At 44.8% G+C, this 19,488-nt stretch overlaps 1 protein-coding gene across 2 annotated transcripts in view; it reads right to left on the reverse strand.

The window, feature by feature from the left end:
• sh3rf1 (SH3 domain containing ring finger 1) overlaps nucleotides 1-19,488 on the reverse strand; it is a 49,763-nt gene that overhangs the window by 15,662 nt on the left and 14,613 nt on the right. For both annotated transcript variants that reach the window (XM_061825795.1, XM_061825796.1), the window contains exons 3-5: nucleotides 3,852-4,127; nucleotides 2,676-2,771; nucleotides 858-1,157 (exon numbers count right to left, since the gene is read on the reverse strand). In XM_061825795.1, the coding sequence (XP_061681779.1) occupies nucleotides 858-1,157; nucleotides 2,676-2,771; nucleotides 3,852-4,127 (672 nt within the window). The remainder of the gene's footprint in view (nucleotides 1-857; nucleotides 1,158-2,675; nucleotides 2,772-3,851; nucleotides 4,128-19,488) is intronic.

A 19,488-nucleotide genomic window follows, 5' to 3' on the forward strand; every position in this document is an offset into this window, starting at 1 on the left:
ACAAATATATGTTTTTAAATGTACTCAGCAAGATTGGTGACTTTTGACTTGCTTGCAATTAAGCATTGACTCGACTTAACGTGCTTGATTTTGGGGGCAGGGGGTCATCAGCGACCCACCGGAGCCAGAAGCTGGGCCGAAACCAAAATGTATGATTTTCGACTTTTTCATGCAACTTGTTAAAATAGACATGCACACTAAATTTTGTGTAGAATAGCGAAGCCGGTGTCAGGGGCTTGCTTTTCTTTTTAACTTTAAACGAGTTAGATTGGGGGTGCTGAGGAGGGGGGGGGAGGGCGGAGGGGTCATGTTTGGGTTTTTCTCCACGTAAGTCAAAGAGCGACCAGTGCATTCCCGGGGCCTCTTTATTATTTTAGTGCTCTTTAAACACCTTAACTGACGCTGGCCGCCTATTTGGGTCTCTTCGCAGCGCAGGCGGCCTGACACAAATTGGCACATCTGCGAGCGTGTCTAACCACGTCCAAAACCTCCGGGCAGCTGACGACCATAAAGCAGCTGCTGTCATGTCTGGCTCGCACCGCGGGGGACCCGAAGGCCTGAAGACGTTTTTCACAGGCGAGCGGAGTCGTGCGGCCACGCATCGCTTGATGATTGGATGGAGCGTCGCTAGAATTGCATCATGTCAGATTTCTTGCGTTTTTTTTGCACGGATAGGCGGATAATCAGTGTACCCCTACGAGGGGGTGCGGAGGGGGTGGGGGGGGGGGTGAAATATGCTAATCATGTTCTGGTACCCATGTGGACAATGAATATAGAATGAAAAGGGTGGGCCAAAAGTAGGTACACAATGAAAATGGGGGTCTGCAGTTTCCCCTGGAGTGTTGTCAACACGTTACCTGTGAAGGTGCGCTGCAGGAGAGCCCACCGCTGATCTCGCCGATCCGGGCGGCGGCAGTGGGGTTGCTGGAGCTGATGAGCACCGGGCCGCTGATCTCCATGGAGTGGCGTTGCGGGGGCGGGGCCAGAACGGGTTTGTGGGACATGGTGAGGGAGGTGAAGGAATGTCGTTTCTTGGTGTTCTTCTTGTCCCGGTGGCCGCCGTTGCTCTGCGGCCCCGAGGAGGCCCCCTCGCCCGTATCGCCGTTTGCGTCGGAGGGCTTGTCCGACTCGATGAGCTGCCGGGCTGCGGAGTTGAACTAAGAGGGAGGAGAAAATGGGCAGGTGGAGGTGGAATTTAGGACAAATTTCAGCGTTCTCTGTTCCTTATGATCAAAGTGAGCAAAGACTTAATTATCAAATGTTTTGAAAAAGATCCGGAGTGATTTTTTTTTTCCTCCCCCTCGACGATCAGGTTGAGCTATTGGTCAGCTTCAGGTGGCTTATTAAGAGCCTGAATGTCAATCAGTCAGTGTGGAAGCACTTTGGTGCGGAAGAATCCCATCAAGAGGCTTTCCCGATCCCCACAGGGGGGAGATTAACGAGCCAGCTATCAAACTGTCGACTTTGTGACCCGTTTCAGGTGCTCTGATGTGCACAACTTAAAGCAGAAGCGCTATAATTACAGGCTCTTCCAAGCCTCGTTGCCCCCGAGCGGATCCATCTAGGCTACATAAAAGTTAAGAATTTGACTCCAACGCAGTGCCGGTTCGTCGTCTACACGTCCGCGCAGCAAATCGAGACGGGTAGGAGTCATTGCAAAATGTCAGGTGGCGCACTTTCAACTGATCTCAGGTTAGAGTGATCTGAAGCAGTCATTGCAACCGTCCGTGACTTAATGGGGACATATGGAAAATTCATTTTTTGATTGTCTGTATACTCATAGCTTGGTCTCAGGGGTGTCAGGCTGCCCGATTATGAATGATATACAGTGGTGCCTTGGTTCTCCAACACAATCCGTTCCAGAAAGTTGGTTGCGTACTCCACTACTAAAGCATAGATTTTCAGCAAAAAAATAAATATATTTCTGAAATTACTTCTTTACATAAAGTATTTATACTACACATGTATTTCTATTATGCAGTTTATTATCAGGAAAAGCTCAAAAAAAAAGGCTTTAAAAAGCCCAATTTTTTAGGCCTGGAACACATTATTTCTTTTTACATTCATCGTTATGGGAAACATCAATTCCGTTTTCGAACAAATCACTTCTCCAACCGTTTTCTGGAACAGATTATGGTGGAGAACCGAGGCATCACTGTAATTAAACCAAAAAAAGGAATGCTCATTTGAAGAATACAACACAGCGCCGGCGAGAACAATGAATATGGTAATATTGGTGTATGTAATGTAGTGTATAAAATAACCGACAGACAGCAAAAAACTGCTTTCAGGTGTTACTTCACACCCTAAAATTGTTGGTGTTGTCTTTGCTGTGCCTCTCATGGCATAAAATTGCCGGGTCAATGTCATTCACCCAAATTCTGTCAGTGTTATTAGAGAATAGCAACATAATAAAAAGCATTCATTTCCAAAAAGCGCAAAAGGGCCTAATAGTTCAATAAAAGCAACAGAGCCCCAATGAAAACTGTAGAAAAATTACTTTTTTATCACTCCGTGCTCTCCTATTTCTGAGCTCGGCCCCTCAAACCATCAAAAAAAATAAAAAAAATAAACAAGACTAAAAATAAGCATGAGAATAGGAACCCACCTACGCGGTGACCTGGATCTCGCTGCAGTTGGCTAATGCTAATTCTGCCCTGGCCTATTTTTCTTACCTCCACGTAAGAGATGGGGAAAATTCCAATTTTATCTCCCAGCATTCCCTCCGCCCAGTTCTCGTCCACCCGGCGGATCACAGTTAGTATGTCATCCTGGAAAACAAAATATATCTTCCAGGAAATTGTTTTACATGATTCTCAAGAGAGTATTTGATTATGTATTATTTATTTATGTTTCTTTTGCTTGCGCTTTTTCAAGTACGTGAGGATGTTTATTTTTTTTTTGTCCAATCAGATTTCAAGCTCTTTGTGTTGCTATGTCAATATAATCTGCCCACAGCCTTCAGAATCAGTGCTACCGATAACTTCAACTGCTTTATTTGGTTGGTGAGAGCAAAACCAGTTGGCTGGGGATCGGTCCAGGGTGTACCCCGCCTCTCGCCTGAAGGTGACTGGAATAGGCCTGAGCATGCCTGGATCCTTAAGTGAGGATAAGTGGAAGTGAAAATGGATGGATGGATGGATGTTAGGCGGCATGGTGGCTCAGCTGGTAAAGCGTTGGCCTCACAGTTCTGAGGACCCAGGGTCAATCCCAGCCCTCCCTGTGTGGAGTTTGCATGTTCTCCCCGTGCCTGTGTGGGTTTTCACGGGCACTCCGGTTTCCTCCCACATCCCAAAAACATGCGACATTAATTGGACACTCTAAATTGCCCATAGGTGTGAGTGTGGCATTTTGTCTCTATGGGGCCTGCCTCATGCTCGTTGACAGCTGGGATGGGCTCCAGCACTCCCTGCGACCCTTGTGAGGATAAGCGGCTAAGAAAATGGATGGATGGATGTTATTTGATATTGGTTGTGAGTTACTCCAGATGATTTTATATTACGGTTTTTTTTGTATACTATTGACCATTTTTAGAACTGTGATGTGATAATGGTGGTGTTGAGCAGTGGATAAAGTCCAGTCGCCACTGAAGGCGATGGTACAAAATGCAAAGCCTGCAACTGTAAGACTGATCCTTAAATGCTGAGCAAAACTGTTGTCTCCACATAATGAGCCTCGTCGCGCTATATACAGTGTGTGTGTGTGTGTGTGTGTATATATATATATATTTTTTTTTTTTTTTAACGGCGAACCTAATTACAGCCGTTCATCAAGAAGCCAGACAAAATGTAATTATCGTGCATTTCTTCAGGGTGCTTTAACCAAAAGAAGCACGCGGTTGCTTGCGTTACCTTGGCGAACGGCAGGCAGTCCTTGTCGGCCTCCTTGTCCTTGAGCTCAAAGTCGTACAGCGCCTTGCACTGCGGCGGCGGCTGCGGCAGCGGCTTGATGACCTGCACGAAGTTGGTGGGGAAGAAGCCGTGCACGCCGCCCAACTCGCCGTGGTACCAGTTCTCGTCCACTTGCCGGCGCAGGACAATCAGGTCGCCCTTGCTGAACTTGAGGTCGCCGGGCTCCTTGCCGTCGTAGTTGTAGAGCGCCTTGGCACACGGCAGCTGCGGGACGCCCTGAAATCGCAAGGCGGTATGAGCATGAATATCGTACAGAATTTCATTTCGTAGAGTCCGTAGCAGAGGTCTGGACTTGAGTCACATTTAGGTCACCAACGTTGGGACTTGGTACTAGCTTGGCTAAAACTCATGAAAACACTCCACTTGACTTAAACTTGACCGACAGTTGTCCTGGGTGAAAACGCAGCTTTTTATCACCATTACAGATTTTTATAATGTGACACAAATGTCAAGAATAAAATTACCTCCTGTACTTACAGAGGTAAGCAACTTTTGTGTAGTACACCATAACGTGATGAAAATCGAGCCGAAGTCGATTAATCAACGACGTCACTGATATTTTGTTCATTTTCGATTGTCAGCACCGAACGTTTTCCCGAGCAGCTAATTCCTAGCACACACCCACACCACATGATAATCACAAAGAATAATCTTTCAAAGATATCAGTCCACCGCACCTTTACCGACTTTGACCGCAGTGGAGGGAAACTAGTACCGATTGCCGTTGATCCAGGATGAGTTCATCAGCAAATTTGTCATCTTCTAAGGTAGTTAGCATCAGAGGCGTGTACAAAACCCAAACTCCACCAGTGTGGAAGCAGAGTGGGAATTAAAACACCCGCGCTCATTTGAGTTCTGTCTGAACGGAACAGCCAAAGTCATCCGGGCTCTACTGTCACACTCCTCAGGTGGTAATTTGATTTGATGTGACATAAGCCCCTTTCACACTATCGGAGTCAGCATTTTTCTGCCTTCTTTTTCCCCAGATCGCTGTTTCGTATAAAGGCACAGGCACGGAACGGGGAGACGACCTAGTCCTAGAAATATGCCGTCTTAGAATTACGTGTTCTAATATTTTCAGCTTTTTACTACATTAAAATGGCTGCTGCGGAGAAGCTCATAAACGGTAGCTTTTATACGCCAAACGGCTACCCCCCCTCCCCCCCATTTAAAGGAGATAAGGACTGAGCCCTGTTGTGAATCGTGAAAATCTGCGAGTAATTGATGCACCACTTAAAAGTGGAGGCAAAACACTATTTTTGTCTAAATGAAACTCTTCAACACACTTCAACATACTTCCTTGCCATCGAGATGTCACCAAAGCCATATTTGTGTTTATCACTTGTTTTTCAATCACCGCAGCAAAAAAAAACAGCATCACCGAGTTTTTTTCCCCAAAGAACTACAAATCGTATGAACCCAAAAATGAATTCTTTTGCAAATCTGTGAACTAAGAACTGCAAATATGCAAGGTTTCGACGTATTCTCGAGTACGATCCTAGGAACTCTGGGACACGAAGAAGTCGGAACAAGGTTACAAAGTCGAGTGATAAAAAACAGATGCGTCATGAAAAACATTGCAGGAGATATCCAGGATATCTCAGCCAACAACAAAATATTCAAGCAGAATATTTTCCTCTCTCCGAACTTGGCTTTTTCAGCAGAACATGACTAATTCACTGCTCAAGCACATTTTCGTACGGTACCAGACGTGTTTTCAGACTGAAACGAGGGCCCGAGCAAGCATATTGAAGGATTTTTTTTTTACATCGTAGATCGACAACCGAAGCCCAAAAGTCTGTGAAGGACTAAAACGTTTGTGTCCGACGAAGACCTTCAGAACTCCAGTCCCATTTATCCCCTAGTAGGAGGTTTTGTATGTGAGCCCCAAATACCCTGAAAGGGCCATTCAGGGGGATGACAATCCAAGGAAAGAGGGCCAAGCCAGTAGGGGGGTAGCAGGCCGGAGAAGCGTCAATGTTCACCATTCAGGGTTTGGGGCGTCAATGAGGGAGACTTCAGCTCCAACCAACTACCCCCAAACCCCCCCACAACAACAACCATTTATCCCGCGCCTCGCTGGACACCCTCAGCAGTGATGTGAATCTCAAACACTTTAAAGAGTAAAGCCTCGTGGCCAAAGGAGCTGGGGAGCGAGGCGCTCAACAAGAGTTTGGGAGAAGGCTGGATGGTCTCATTGGAGGAAAATGAGGCGTCGGGTAGAGCTCGGGGGGAAATGAAGGTCCAGAACGAGCGGTGACGGTGAGCCAGTTTGACGTTACCCCGCTGCACAAAATCGCAGACACACTCAAACACGGAGCCAATGAGGCCTGTGGATCGGCCAGAAGGAAGGAGGAGCAGACCCCCCCAGCCCCCCCCCCCGCCGCATTTTGGAATGGAACCGGGCCTTCTTTCGGGGGGTGCAGGGGGAGACGCTCAGGACTGTGGCGCAAATGCAAATGATAAAGTGGGGGGAAATAACAAAGCCCACGGGATGTGAGGACACGGTAAATATGAAATAACCGTGACGGTTTTAAGAGGGTCAATGATTTAAAGACTCGGCGGTTACATAATGGCTGCCCCTGCGCTGCAAATGTGTCCGCTCCATTGGCTACAATGGCCACATGAGACGCCCCCCCCCACCCCCCACTCATTTCTACTGAATTACTTTGAGCCACTAGAGGGGATGTCGTCCCAGCTCGGCTTCTTCCGTGCTGACTTGCCGACAGTCGTCTTTTCAACATTTGAGATTATGTACGCATGGCAATTACCCCGTGTATACTGCATTATTGCATTTTGTGGAAAAAAGGGAGAGTGGTACCTTAACTTAAAAGTCTAATTCATGTATATAAAATCAAATCAATCACTTTTTTAAATACCAAAGACAATATCTCCGTATCGTATAAAAACTAAATACAACAAAAGAATGAACAGAAAAACTGCTCTCCTGCTCGTACTTTGCCTTTATACTCGAGCGCAACCCCCCCCCCGCCCAGTTTTGAAAATGCATTGCAGTTCTTCTCCAAGCCAGAGGTGTCGCTATGACTGTTATTGGCTACGACGGTACCAGCAGGGTTTTCTTCAGTTTTTCAGCTAATTTCAGGGAAGCTTTTTTACTGTCCTTACAGTAACTAGGAACAAAGCAACAACAACGGCGACCGTGGAAGAGTGTCTGGCTTGAACAAATAACCAGATACATTTTGAGATACAATTATGCTGAAAAATGGATTGAGAAGCCGGCGACGTAAGTTGTATTGTGGAGTCAGGGGGAACGGTGAGTATGTCATTACAGCACGCGACTAAAACGGGCCAATCACGAGAGACGAGCTCCGGCAAATGTATTTGGCGCGTGCGTAGCAAGCTAATTCACAAGCTAGGCAGAGGTGCTGCGCGGGAAAAGGCGTCGGTCACGTGATGCAATGCGGCCGGCGTCGACCGCGCGACCATGGCAGTCTAAAGTGGCCTCGACTCTCCTCGCCCACGAGAAACTAGGAGTGATCTCACATGATATTCTCTTGCATATTTTTTTCCATTTTCACTTCAAGTAGGTGTAACGGTTAGAAAAATAATTTCCCCATTCATCGAGAACACTGAGGGTTCTTTGAAGATGTAGAAAGTCAATGTTTTTCTTTTTCTATTCTCTTTTCCAGGTGATGTCATCTGTTCCAGTCACAGTCCAGGGAGACCGGCCGTTGACGTTCTCCGATTCGTTGGGCCGCAGTCCCTCAGAGAGACGGGATGTAAAACCACAGCGTGTAAAAGCTGGATTAACACTGCAAGTCCAAGTGCCAAATTCTGATTTAATTCCTATATTTTTTTTCACGTCTACTTAAAATACAAATACATTTCAAGTGACATATCCCATGTGTGTTTCGATTGACAGAACAAGCGACAAACCACATGTGCGGAGCTTCAAATTGCATGTTGAATAACTGCAAAAGTGGGTGGGGACAGTATGGACATAAACAGTAAAACATAAGTAATACAAATATTAAAATACATGATGTTTAGTTGACATGGTGCTCACTCTTACCCCGATTGTGGACATGAAGTAGCAAAATCATATAATTGAATATGACTGAAACATTTATTCCAATAGTTTCCCGAAGTTTTGCAGTTGTCATTTTACTGCAAACCCAAATACCCAAATGGTAACAAAATAAACATAATTAGCACATTCATACAGGAGGGTCCTGGCCTACATACAACACCCAGTTTGTGAGCTAACAGCCAGTCCCGAACCGGAGTTGAGAACAGCCAGCTCTACACTCTCATTCGCTGACTCTGTCATCCGGCGTAAAAACTGTACCAAACAAATACGAGCGTCCATCTGAGATGACACGCTGTGGTGACCCCTAATGGGACAAGCCGAAAGAAAGAAGACGAAGACTCAATGGGATGATCGCAATAAAGTATTCAAGAATGACTCACGATTATTTTGATCCATCTATAGATATATTTTTTTCAATTAATCGTTTAAAGAAACACATTACTTCCCATCCCTTTTCTACCCCAAAACTGAACATTATTCTATAAATATTTGATAACTGCATTCCTAAATACAACACTGCAAATGAACTAGTATGAAACTAGTGTACAATGTTTTAGAAATGATATCGGTGTCAATAGTACCACACCAGGAATTGATTGACACGTGGTTAGACATCTCCACGTGACATTATTGTTGCGCCCGTCAACGGAGGAAATGTTCGGCCGGGACGTCACGCGCGGAGGAGTCCAAAAATAACCCCGATTTCCACGCAGTCGGCTGAGCAACGTGGGTTTTTATAAATACACTTTCGGCTCGCAGTCGCCCGCACGGAAGCGACGCTTTACACGGCTTTATAACAATCAAAGCCTCGTCTGTTCTGACGGAGACGCTTTGTGAGCCGACTTGACACTGATCAGCTGCTGTATACAATCAATTACGAGCGTGTGCTAAAGGGATTTAGTAGTTCCCCTTCCAAGTCACTACGTTACCACGAAGTGATGTGTTCTACGGCCCACGCATCTGCAGTATTTTTATACGTTTGCCCCGTCAGCAGTCGACAGTAGACAGAACCCCCGCCCCCTCCCTCCAGACGTGTCTACGCTCCCCCGCGGACGCCTCCCAGAGCTCGGGTGCTGCCCGATGACAGACCACGCGAGGATACACCGAGCGCTAACCCGAACGTTAGCCAATATTATCTGGAGCAGCCGTCGGCCAGGTGGTCATTTGTCGGGACATTTGTTGTTCATTAGCAGGTCATTTGCCGCCCGACGATCCCGGGCGCACACCGCGGATGCGAGACGAAGGGCGGGAGGGTCTATAGGGCCATCTTGACGCCATTAGCGCTGCATGAAATTGATTCCTAATGGCTTTTTTTTTTTTTTTTTTAAATGGCCATTGTACAGCAGGGATTCTTTCAGCGCTCTGCCACGCTGCCTCCACGTCCCGAGGGCTTCTTTGTGTAAAACCCAGGAACTGGGCCGTGGAAGGAAGCGCAAGGGCAGACAAAGGGAGGCGGTGTCGGGTTTATTAAAATAGAAAGCCTGGGAAGAACAGTTTGAGGTGTGAGGAATCAACCACACCGGGGGCCAAAACGTCAGTGTAAAAACGGCAATTACACTAAAAATAGAGAACGTGACAACGCTGCCAGATGAAAAGTCCTTGTCGCAGCACAATCGCAAGGGACAATGTCGTCACGATGTTGGCTGCCTTGCTGTGCTGTGTGCCTTTGGTTGCCGTGGAAACAGTTATTTGGTGGAGTCGGGGACTATTGTCAAGAAGTCATAATACTCGGCAACTACTTGTACTTATACTCTGTGTGTGTGTGTATATATATATACACAAACACGAACACACACAGATACATACATTTTTCGAGCCCGGCTTATCCTCACAAGGGTCGCGGGAGAGCTATCTTCAGGCAGGAGGTGGGGTGTGTATATATGTAAAGTGAGGCTTTGCGACACATTTAATCTCTTTGAGGCAACTGGTTTGAAATGAGTCACTGCTTTGAAAATATTACATACATACTCAAAAGGAGTTCAATCTGTCGGCTTCACCTGCATATTGCTTTTCCAGGGAAGTATTAACCAAGCTTTTTTCATGGCCATCAAGTGATCAGTGTTACGTGTGTCTAAGAAAAGACCTAGTTGTCAATCAAGGTTATTGGGTTCTTCAGTAGATAAATGTTCCCAGGTGATGTCTCATGGTAGGTGCCAACAGGTTGGGAGAGTAAACGTTCAAATATTTTTGTTTACAAGACCGAGACCTCATAGGGGTTTGCAGTTCTTTTGAAAGGTAACTCGGAAGTAGAATGTTTGTGAAACAGCGATATTAACTGTATCGTTATAGTCGCCGAAAATTGTGTCCGATGCTAATGGGTGGTGAGCAACTGTTCTGAAGCACCGCCTCTAGCGCTCAAATCCATGGTTTTCGTTGTATTTTCATAAATTCGCTAGTGCGCGTCTTGTCTGGCACGCAACTGTGGCAACATCAAAGATGCGTTTTTGATGTATGTGAACTGTAAAGCGTTTGAACATAAACTTCACATGAGAGCTCGAGCCCTTCTTCCCAATTGTTCACTCTGTCTCAAACTGTTCCTTACTGTGAACTGAGTTGAACTGAGTTCACTGCCACCATACTGGATTCATATTTCATTGCTTGCACTTGCAGGTCATCGATGGGAGATGGATCGAGAGATGGCGGGATGGACGGACAGACGGGTAGATGGCTTGAGTGAGTGAATAAGTAATTAAATAGATTGGATCACTGCTTCTATCAAGGCAACATTATACCACTCTAATTTGTCTCCTTAAAGATTAATAATAATAATAAACACCTAAACCTGGCACTGCCTGATGAAATACTGCTTTCATTTTTGTACAACGCTGAAGTGGACGCAAACCAGTCAAAAGCATAAAAAGGCCTAGCTCAGCTCTGGTGTTGTGGGGATAAATCATCGACTGGGAGAAGTTGCAATAACCAACTGAAGTTTCACCCGGTACTTTGCTGTACAACAACTCCCCCGCGCTCGTTTGTTGTCGCTCACGACACGCCAAATGAGGCTCTGCGCTAGTCTACTGCAGGCACGAAAGTGCTCGCTCGAGAAGGCGCAGTCTGGAAGCCAGATGGATCACACAATGAGAACGGGAAGTTTTCTACAAGCGCTGGAATGTAAATACTTGTACTAGATCATGTTCGTCCCGGCTAAGACATGCAACGCAACCTACCATGCGAAACAAGACAATGTACGTTATTTCACGGTCCCAGTTGCAGAAGGCATCGCCGCGCTAACCGCTCACCGACCCCCGGCCCCCTTCGGTTTTACTGCCAGGTCCTAACCTGGTGCTGAAGTTCAAGGGAGGCTCCTGGGAATCCTGGAGCGGGCCGATGATCAAAGCCATCCGTTCCTGGACTCGACAACACGGCCCCATAAGGTCGAATTGTGTATAAATCGGAATTACATGGATTTTCAAACTATACAGAGATGGGTGCGAGCCGAGAGGTCTATAAAAACATTCTTGTGCCGAGACGTGAGTGTAAGCTATAGATTACCTCCAAAAGGCAAGCGTTTTAGTCTGGAGCTAATGTGGCTTTATGTGCCGTCGCACACACATGCGATTTTCACGACTGTATTCCACTGCTGTGCTTTTTGCCTTTTCTTTAAAATCACAAAACCCGGACCGGCGCACCACTTTGTGTCAGCGCAAGAGGGATGGGTTACCTGGTCGGCCCCTCGCGGCTATTCTGGGTGGCCCGGGGGATCACCCGCTCTGCTTGTCTGACTTAAGGCCGAAAGTACAGAAGTCTTTCACTTCGTGCCAGTTCACACAGCGAGCTTTCACGGCCGCCTTCACAGGGGCCCGCTGGTGTTTTTGAGTACACACAGCAGCGGAGGAAGCCAGCGAGCTACAATGCTGTCGGCAAAGATGAGACTGCGTGGCGTGCTGTCCTAAACCCACGTTAGTACTCGGTTGCACAAACACTGACAGGGGAATATCTACATCGGGCGGTTTTGCAATGTGCAGAGTACGCAAATGACGGGTACGTTTCCTAAAGTGTTGATGCAGAACCTGCTAAAAATAAAATACAGTCAATGTTTGTTTCATTTTAAACCTTCCCTTACCGTACCGAATCGTGGGATTAAGATTAAAGTACGTACCAAACCATGATTTATCGTGAAAATTAAGACCCTTAATGTTATCCTATCAAACACAAAGATGGCGTTGGGCTGAGGTGACAATGAGACCGATGAGCCAGTAGATTGTTGAAACCTCTGATCATACAAAAGGGTTCATTATTTCAGACGCCAATCGGATCGGATTTAATTTGGCGGATTAATACCGAGAGACCAATTGCACATAAGAAGTGAATTTGTATCCGAGCTACAGAGGGTTCGGTCCACAAATGTCACAGTATTTGCGAACGGAGCGGCCAGTCAATACCGGCTGAATACTAAGCGTTTCCTCGCTTTACTCGCCACCGTGCAACTGAAAGCCAGCACTGTCCCCTCTTTTGTTCCTCCGAGTCATTCAGCGGGAGCCACCTGCCCCATTCGGACCGACTTCCATTAGAGCGGCGGAAGTCACGGAAGTTAAGTACGTTCGCCTTCCCGTTCTGGTCTGTGCCTGACATACCGACCTATTACTTCCAACTGGCCCGGCATTTCTCCGAGTGAAGAACTTTGCTTGCGCCGGCTAGTATTTGAAAACACCTCCAGAGGGCAAAGAAAGAATATTGACGCAGAATTGGACAAGGTCTGAGGCACAAACCCTGCTGCGAGAAGGCACTGACTAGTTTTTCACTTTTTATAAACAAGGGTTACGAATGGCACAATGAATTAGTTTGATTGTTTTATATACATGGCCTAACAGGTGTTTTTCATACAAATATTTACTGGAATATTACTTTACTACCGCGTTAGCGTATGCTCGTAAGACTGAGGCTCGTTCATACTGAAGTACGTATTCATTTAAGAAAAATAAAAAATACATACAAAAAAAGGGCAAAAGTACCGAAAGGAATGAAGACAAAAAAATTACAGAAATGTTACAAAAAAGAAAAAAAAAATCACAAAAAAGGGGAAAATACACAAAAAAAGTTGTGATTTTTTTTTTAAACTATACAAGAACAACTTTGGCACAAATACCAGTAACTTCAGCACTGTAGGAAAGTACCTCATTGCATCGAGGACAATGCTTTGTTCGTTTGAATGTTTTATTTTTAATGGCCTAGTAATGTTTTTCATACAAATATTTACAGTAATTACGGCTTTACTATTGTTCCTACAGTTCCTGTAGACTCATATAAATTATTGTTACATCAACAAAAAAAATCTTTTTTAAAAAAGACAAAAGAATGATCATGTTGAACAAAATCTGACAAAAATCAGGCAAAAATATGACCCAAAAAATTGTGCCTAACTAGTAAAGGAAGTCTGTCATGCATGGATGAGGCTGTAACCTTGACAACAAGGCGCTTACGGCAATGTTCGACTTGTGTCCGTCTCGTTTTCCACTCATCTGTTGGAATTAGTGCTTAAAAAAAGCAAAACCCAGACAGAAGCAACGATTGCGCATTCCTTGAACTGAGGTCTGGTGAGGTACCGTCCGCCCGGATGTGTCACGAAGTCAGCGATTTATTTTCTACCTTCATGGTTGGATACAATTCCAGAGCATGCGCTTGGCCCCGTTTCCTCAAGCAAAGGAGCAAGGACGAGGCTCCTAAAATGAGCCACAAGCAGACAACTCTGCCAGCCGGTGCAAATTCCAGTGACAGAAACATCTACGGTTGCTCGGGATACCGGTTCCACAATGGTCCGGTAAAATTGAAGCTGCTGTTGTTGCCTCCTGGAGCCTGAGCACTAATTAGATGGCGTGAAGAAGATCGATACAGATTTTATGGAATACACATCTTGGTTTTTTACATGTCTTGGCCTCTGACTTATTAAAAAAAAAAAAAAAACCAGCAATGTACGTTTGTGTGAGACAAATGGGTCAAAGTCTACTTCCCGATAATCGGACGTGTTTAGGATGAGACTGAAACGACCGGGGTTGCAATCCTCCCGTCGTGGCTGGACGATTACGGCCGAGAGCCCCACCGCCTCGACTGCCACTCTTTTGTCAGCCCCCTCCCTAATTAATAACACCAGCAACAAACTCAAAGCAGGCTCTCATCTCTTCTTCCGTTCCGGTAGATATGATTCTTTCGCAAAATGAGTGAGGCAACCAACATATGCAAAAATGATAGCTTATCACTTTTAATGATAGCGCGCACAGCTTCCTTCCCCGGGGGGGAAACAGAACAGAAGAAAGATGTCACTCGGGAGAAATGAAGGAAAACTGAAGGAGGAAAGGGAAAGATTTCTTCATTTCTGAAGAACCACCATAATTGACCTTAAAATGGCTGCTAAGCATCTCTTTTAGGGAAAGGTTCTTGCAACTTTTATTCTGGATCTACTCGTGGTAGAAATCCCCCAAAAATTTCCCGCTGAGTTACAGTGGATATGAGAAGTCTACAAACCCCTGTCCAAAACTTTTTCCGCTTCAAATGCGACCTAACCGCTGTAAATGTAAATGATTATTTGGGGTTAATCAGAGACATTTTAAACAGTGGCAGATATGGGCTGAATTCTGAAATAGTTCTAATTGTTATAGGTTATATTAAGGGTGGAAAAAGTTTTGAAATGACTTGTGGGACAGGAACATCCATCCATTTTCTTAGCCACTTATCCTCACGAGGGTCGCGAGAATTCTGGAGCCTATCCCAATTGTCAACAGGCAGGAGGCAGGGAACACCCTCAACTGGTTGCCAGGCCAATCGCAGGGCACATGGAGACAAACAACCAATCGCACTCGCAATCACACCTAGGGGCAATTTAGAGTGTCCAATTAATGTTGCACGTTTTTGGGACGTGGGAGGAAACCGGAGTGCCTTGAAAAAAACCCACCCAGGTACGGGGAGATCACGCAAACTACCCACAGGCGGGGCCAGGATTGAAGCCTGGACCTCAGAACTGTTTATTTCTTTAAACAAAACATAAACAAAAATATGGCATTTGAAAAAGGGTATGTTGACTTTTTCCACTGTATGTATAATTGGCTTGTTTGCTGGATTATAAAATTTTGGTGTATTTGCGTTTCTGTCTACTACAGGTGTCTCAAAGTTCGTAGCCCAGAATGACTGCTTTGAACTAAAACAGCAGACTTTCTCGAGACTTTTTGGTGGGTCTACTTGTAATACACAGGCCTACCACATTTCATGTCGCTAAGGAAACTAGCATGGGGGGCAGAATTGTCAAAGTTTTCGCAGTTTATGTGAGGTCTTAATGGGGACATGACTCAAGGTTATGTGGAGGAAGCTAACCTCACCGTATCAAAGACGCATCCAGAGCCAGTCGTAGCTCCAGGGGGTCGCGGGTCAAACAACTGAAAATGAAACTCTCGACAAATGATTATTTGGCCCCGGGGACGTGAACAAAACACTTAAAATGCCGGCAGCCAAACAGCCCGTGTTTGACCACTGCTGCTCCACCAATAAGAACAAAGGGTGACAGGGCGAAGGTTTACTCCCGGGCCAAGCAGGTACGAGAGGGGCGCTTTGGGGATACGCGATCCACACAATAAAAGATGGGCTGTCAGGCAGCTGGCAAAACAGTCACAGTCAAAATCACCGTAGAAGAAGTGGCATTGGCTTACGCCAGAGGTTGGTTCATACGGCAGCAACATTAAGATGAAGTCAGAACACACTTTGTCAGTTTTTGCCAAATTTTAGTCCAAGTTCCATCAGAAGTTTGTTTTTTTTTTTGCCTAATTTTTTGTCAGTTTCTTGGCGTGTTTTTTCTCTTTTTCAACAAGTTGTCCATTTTTAATCTACATTTGTCAGTTGACGTATTTTTAGCATATTTTTATCTGATTTCAGTCTAATGTTTTGGGGGTGGGGGGGATTTTGTCAGATCTTTGTCGGCTTTTGCCAGATTTTTCTCAGGTTTGCTACTTAAAACTGGTCTTTCAGTAAACATAGCAAATGTATTTTAGTCACTTAATCATATAGTTTTCTCAAGATCTACTACTGTACAGTGGGGGACTTGGGACTCATGGCGGTCCCTGAACTACATCCCTGGGCAGCCATTTTTGTGAACACAGGAAGGAGAAAAAAATGTGGAAATGAGGAACACACAAATGGTGAAAAACTGTTTCAACGATTTGAACAGGTCAGTAACTACATGGGTCCCAGTCTATTCATATTTTCAGCAATTGTTTTGAAAAATATTATTTAGAAACACATCTATGTACATTACAGGGTCCTAAGACTTTGGGATCAGGGCTTATGTTATATTGTAGGTACCGTATTTTCTGGATTATAATGCACCTAAAAGCCTTTAATTTTCTCAAAAGCCGACGCTCTGCCTTATAATCCAGTACGCCTTATATATGGATCAAAATTGAGCGTTTTCGTGCAGCTCCATCTAATGGATGCATAACGTAACCCCAGCCTCTACTGTAACGTCTATTCTATACGCCTTATAATCCGGTGCGCCTTATGTGATCTACCTTGTATATGAATTTTTTTTAGATAGACCATTTATTGGGGGTGCGCTTTATAAATCGATGAGCCTTATAGGGCGGAAAATACAGTACAAACAATTAATATAGGCAATTATAAACATTTTTAGAGGGGTACTTACTCTACCATGAACTGAATGACCCTGAACATGTCAATGTCTTTAAGGCCAATCCTCCAATCCTGTTAAGGGAATAAAACCATAGCTTCCATGGTGGAAATGACAAGTTATTTAAGTATTCCGACCCCCCCCAACCCACCTCTTCAACTTTCAACTGGATGACACGCACGCTTAAAACTATTTTGCGGAGGCCTACAGGTGCGAAAGGAATGCGGTGAGTTGGCTAATGACTGCTCCCATTACCATTGTCATGCTGACCGACTTGAGAGAGATGAGACAAAGGGAACCGGGCTGGGGGGTGGGGCGTCAAAGGACATTGGTAAATATGTTTGGTGGCTGGACCACCCAGAGTTTAATCACTGCGTGTAACAACATTAAGAATGTCTTTGTTGAAAATAACCACTGCTAGGCAGAAATGTGCGGGAAAATGACGGTCAAAGAGTTTGTACTTAGACGAAGAGTCTTGCAGGAAGACCAAAAAAAAAAAAAAAAAAAAAGACTGCCCGAAGGCTTCCAGGTGCAGATGCGCGTCGCCGCTTGCTGGCTTGTCTACACAAGCGCGTATCTTATTATGCCTCAACGACAGACCGCTAGCATCTTTTCAAATGGCGTTTACTCACCAAGCAAAGAGCAACGTTGCTTCTTTTTTACGAAACACAAAGTACACACAATACAAATGATCGCAAGCCTTCAGTGCTACGGAAGACGGATGTGCGGGACAAGATCAGACACGTTTACGGGGGTTTGGGGAATCTGGGGCGACGACCTGCAACTACTCATGGAATTCCTCAGAGACGCTGACGCTAACGCACCACATCCCCTTCTCTGTCTGGGAAAAAGTAGTTGAGATGAGACAGAGCAAAACAAGTCAAGTCCTTCCTGGTTGTGTTTGAGCTGGCCGCTCTTGAAAGGGACACGAAAAAGACAAAAGGGGAACCACAAAGTCCACACCGGGGGAGTAATGTTACCCTCCACCGGGGGGAGGAATCACATGATTTGCTCTTTTGAACCTCTCCTTGGGAATTACGTAAAACCTGACACGGCGAGGATGGTAATTACCCGCAGCATAAGCAGCCGCTCGCTCGCTCGCTCACTCGTCGCATGTTTTCCAAAACACGAATGGGATTTATGCCGATGACGAATGAGCACGTCCGCGTGAGAGGGACAGACCGGCTGCCTCAAGAGTATCGTGTTCAGAGGTTATCTGCAACATCTGTGCATTTATTTACAGTATGTTGGGAGTTCTCCCAAATGCGCAGCAATTAAATCCCACAACTATGTTCTGAATCCAGGGTATCAACAATCCACTTTGGTATAGAAAAACAAAAGAAACTAATGGTAGACAGGATCTGTCTGTAAAGGGGAAAGTTCAGTTCAGGTCACCACGGGACAGTTTGTGACAGTAAGCCCTGATCAGGGTTGTGTTTTCAATACAAGTTGCATAGGTGAGATGGGAACAGCTACATCATCTACTTAACTACAATCATATCATAGCAAACCAGCGCTCTATTCCATTATTATTTTGAATGTGAACTACTTACATACACATCAATTTGTGCAGACTAGCTCATTGCCGAGTTAAGGTGACTTTTTAGTACTATATTATGTTCTTTCACTTCCGAATTTTGTGATAATTCCCTCACGAACAATTTATGGAGTAAGAGTAAGACAGGCCACCGATATTTGGACAATTTCTGTAATCACGCAGACATTTATGACGTCGCTACCGGCTAGAAATCCCATACGTTCAAATATGTCCCAAATCATTGCTACACTGTGTCCTGAACTCTTCTCTTATTTGTACACATTATTAAACAATTTAAAAAAAAATCTATTAACGATTGTCAATGGTTGAACTGTTGGAGAGAAGTGTTGTAAAGTTTAGCCTAAGGCTAAAGTAGCCATGTAGCACTATTGTACATCAAGAATCAAATTCAAGATGTGGTTTTTTTTTCTTATTTTTTTTCAGACTAGTTAAAAAAAACTCATTTTAATGATATCTGAGTTAGCCTGTTTAGTTGATTATATATGTAGTGACTATCGAGATACGAGGATTCTGCCTGACATCGACGAATACTTCAGAACACAACAAGAAACTGTCGGCCTACTCCCCAATGTCATCAACCCTTTTAACAACTGCAGTCTGGATTGAGAAGGGAAGGGGGGACGTCGATGGTAGGGGATGTGCAGACTGTCAGTCAGTACATTAAGATTGCACGAGGAAATAAATTGAATGATTGGGTTAGTACAAGTTAAAAGTGATTGTTAAGACAGATGAAAAGTTGGTGCGACACTAATTACACAACATCGAGCCATTTTAGCGTATCAACCAGACTCCGACTGATCAGATACAGCAACGTCTGACTTGGAGACAGACTACAAGAACCGCATTTTTTGTGAAACACCAGTATTTGAACTGAAATTTCTTTTCTTTACATCCCAAACAATATTTCTGCCATCTGTGACTGAAATTGTTGTTTATATCGACCTGACGGTGGCTTGGGCATCAACAAAAACACTCCACTTCGTTTTCAGAGTTGGAGCACCATTTTCAATTTTTTAGTTCATCTGCTTTTTCTTGCAGTTCCTTTGACACGTCCTTTGCATTCTGTATGGCTCAGTATTGCAGAAAATGTGAACTCTGTAGGGGGTTCTCAAGATCTGAGAAACTCATTGAATATTTATACACCGCCACTAATTGCAATCAAACAAGCCAGACGTGGAAACTTCCTTGACAGTCATTTTAAACCTGTCAACGTGTGTATTATCAGGCCAAACATTGGAGGGGGTGTAAACATTTCATCACAGCCATCTGGATGATTTCATTTACAGTATCATTATGATTTTAAAAGTGCAAACAATTATCCATCCATTTTCTGATTCGCTTAGCCTCACGAGGGTCGTGG

The sequence above is a fragment of the Syngnathoides biaculeatus genome, chromosome 7 (genome assembly GCF_019802595.1).
Source record: "Syngnathoides biaculeatus isolate LvHL_M chromosome 7, ASM1980259v1, whole genome shotgun sequence".
Lineage (NCBI taxonomy): Eukaryota > Metazoa > Chordata > Actinopteri > Syngnathiformes > Syngnathidae > Syngnathoides > Syngnathoides biaculeatus.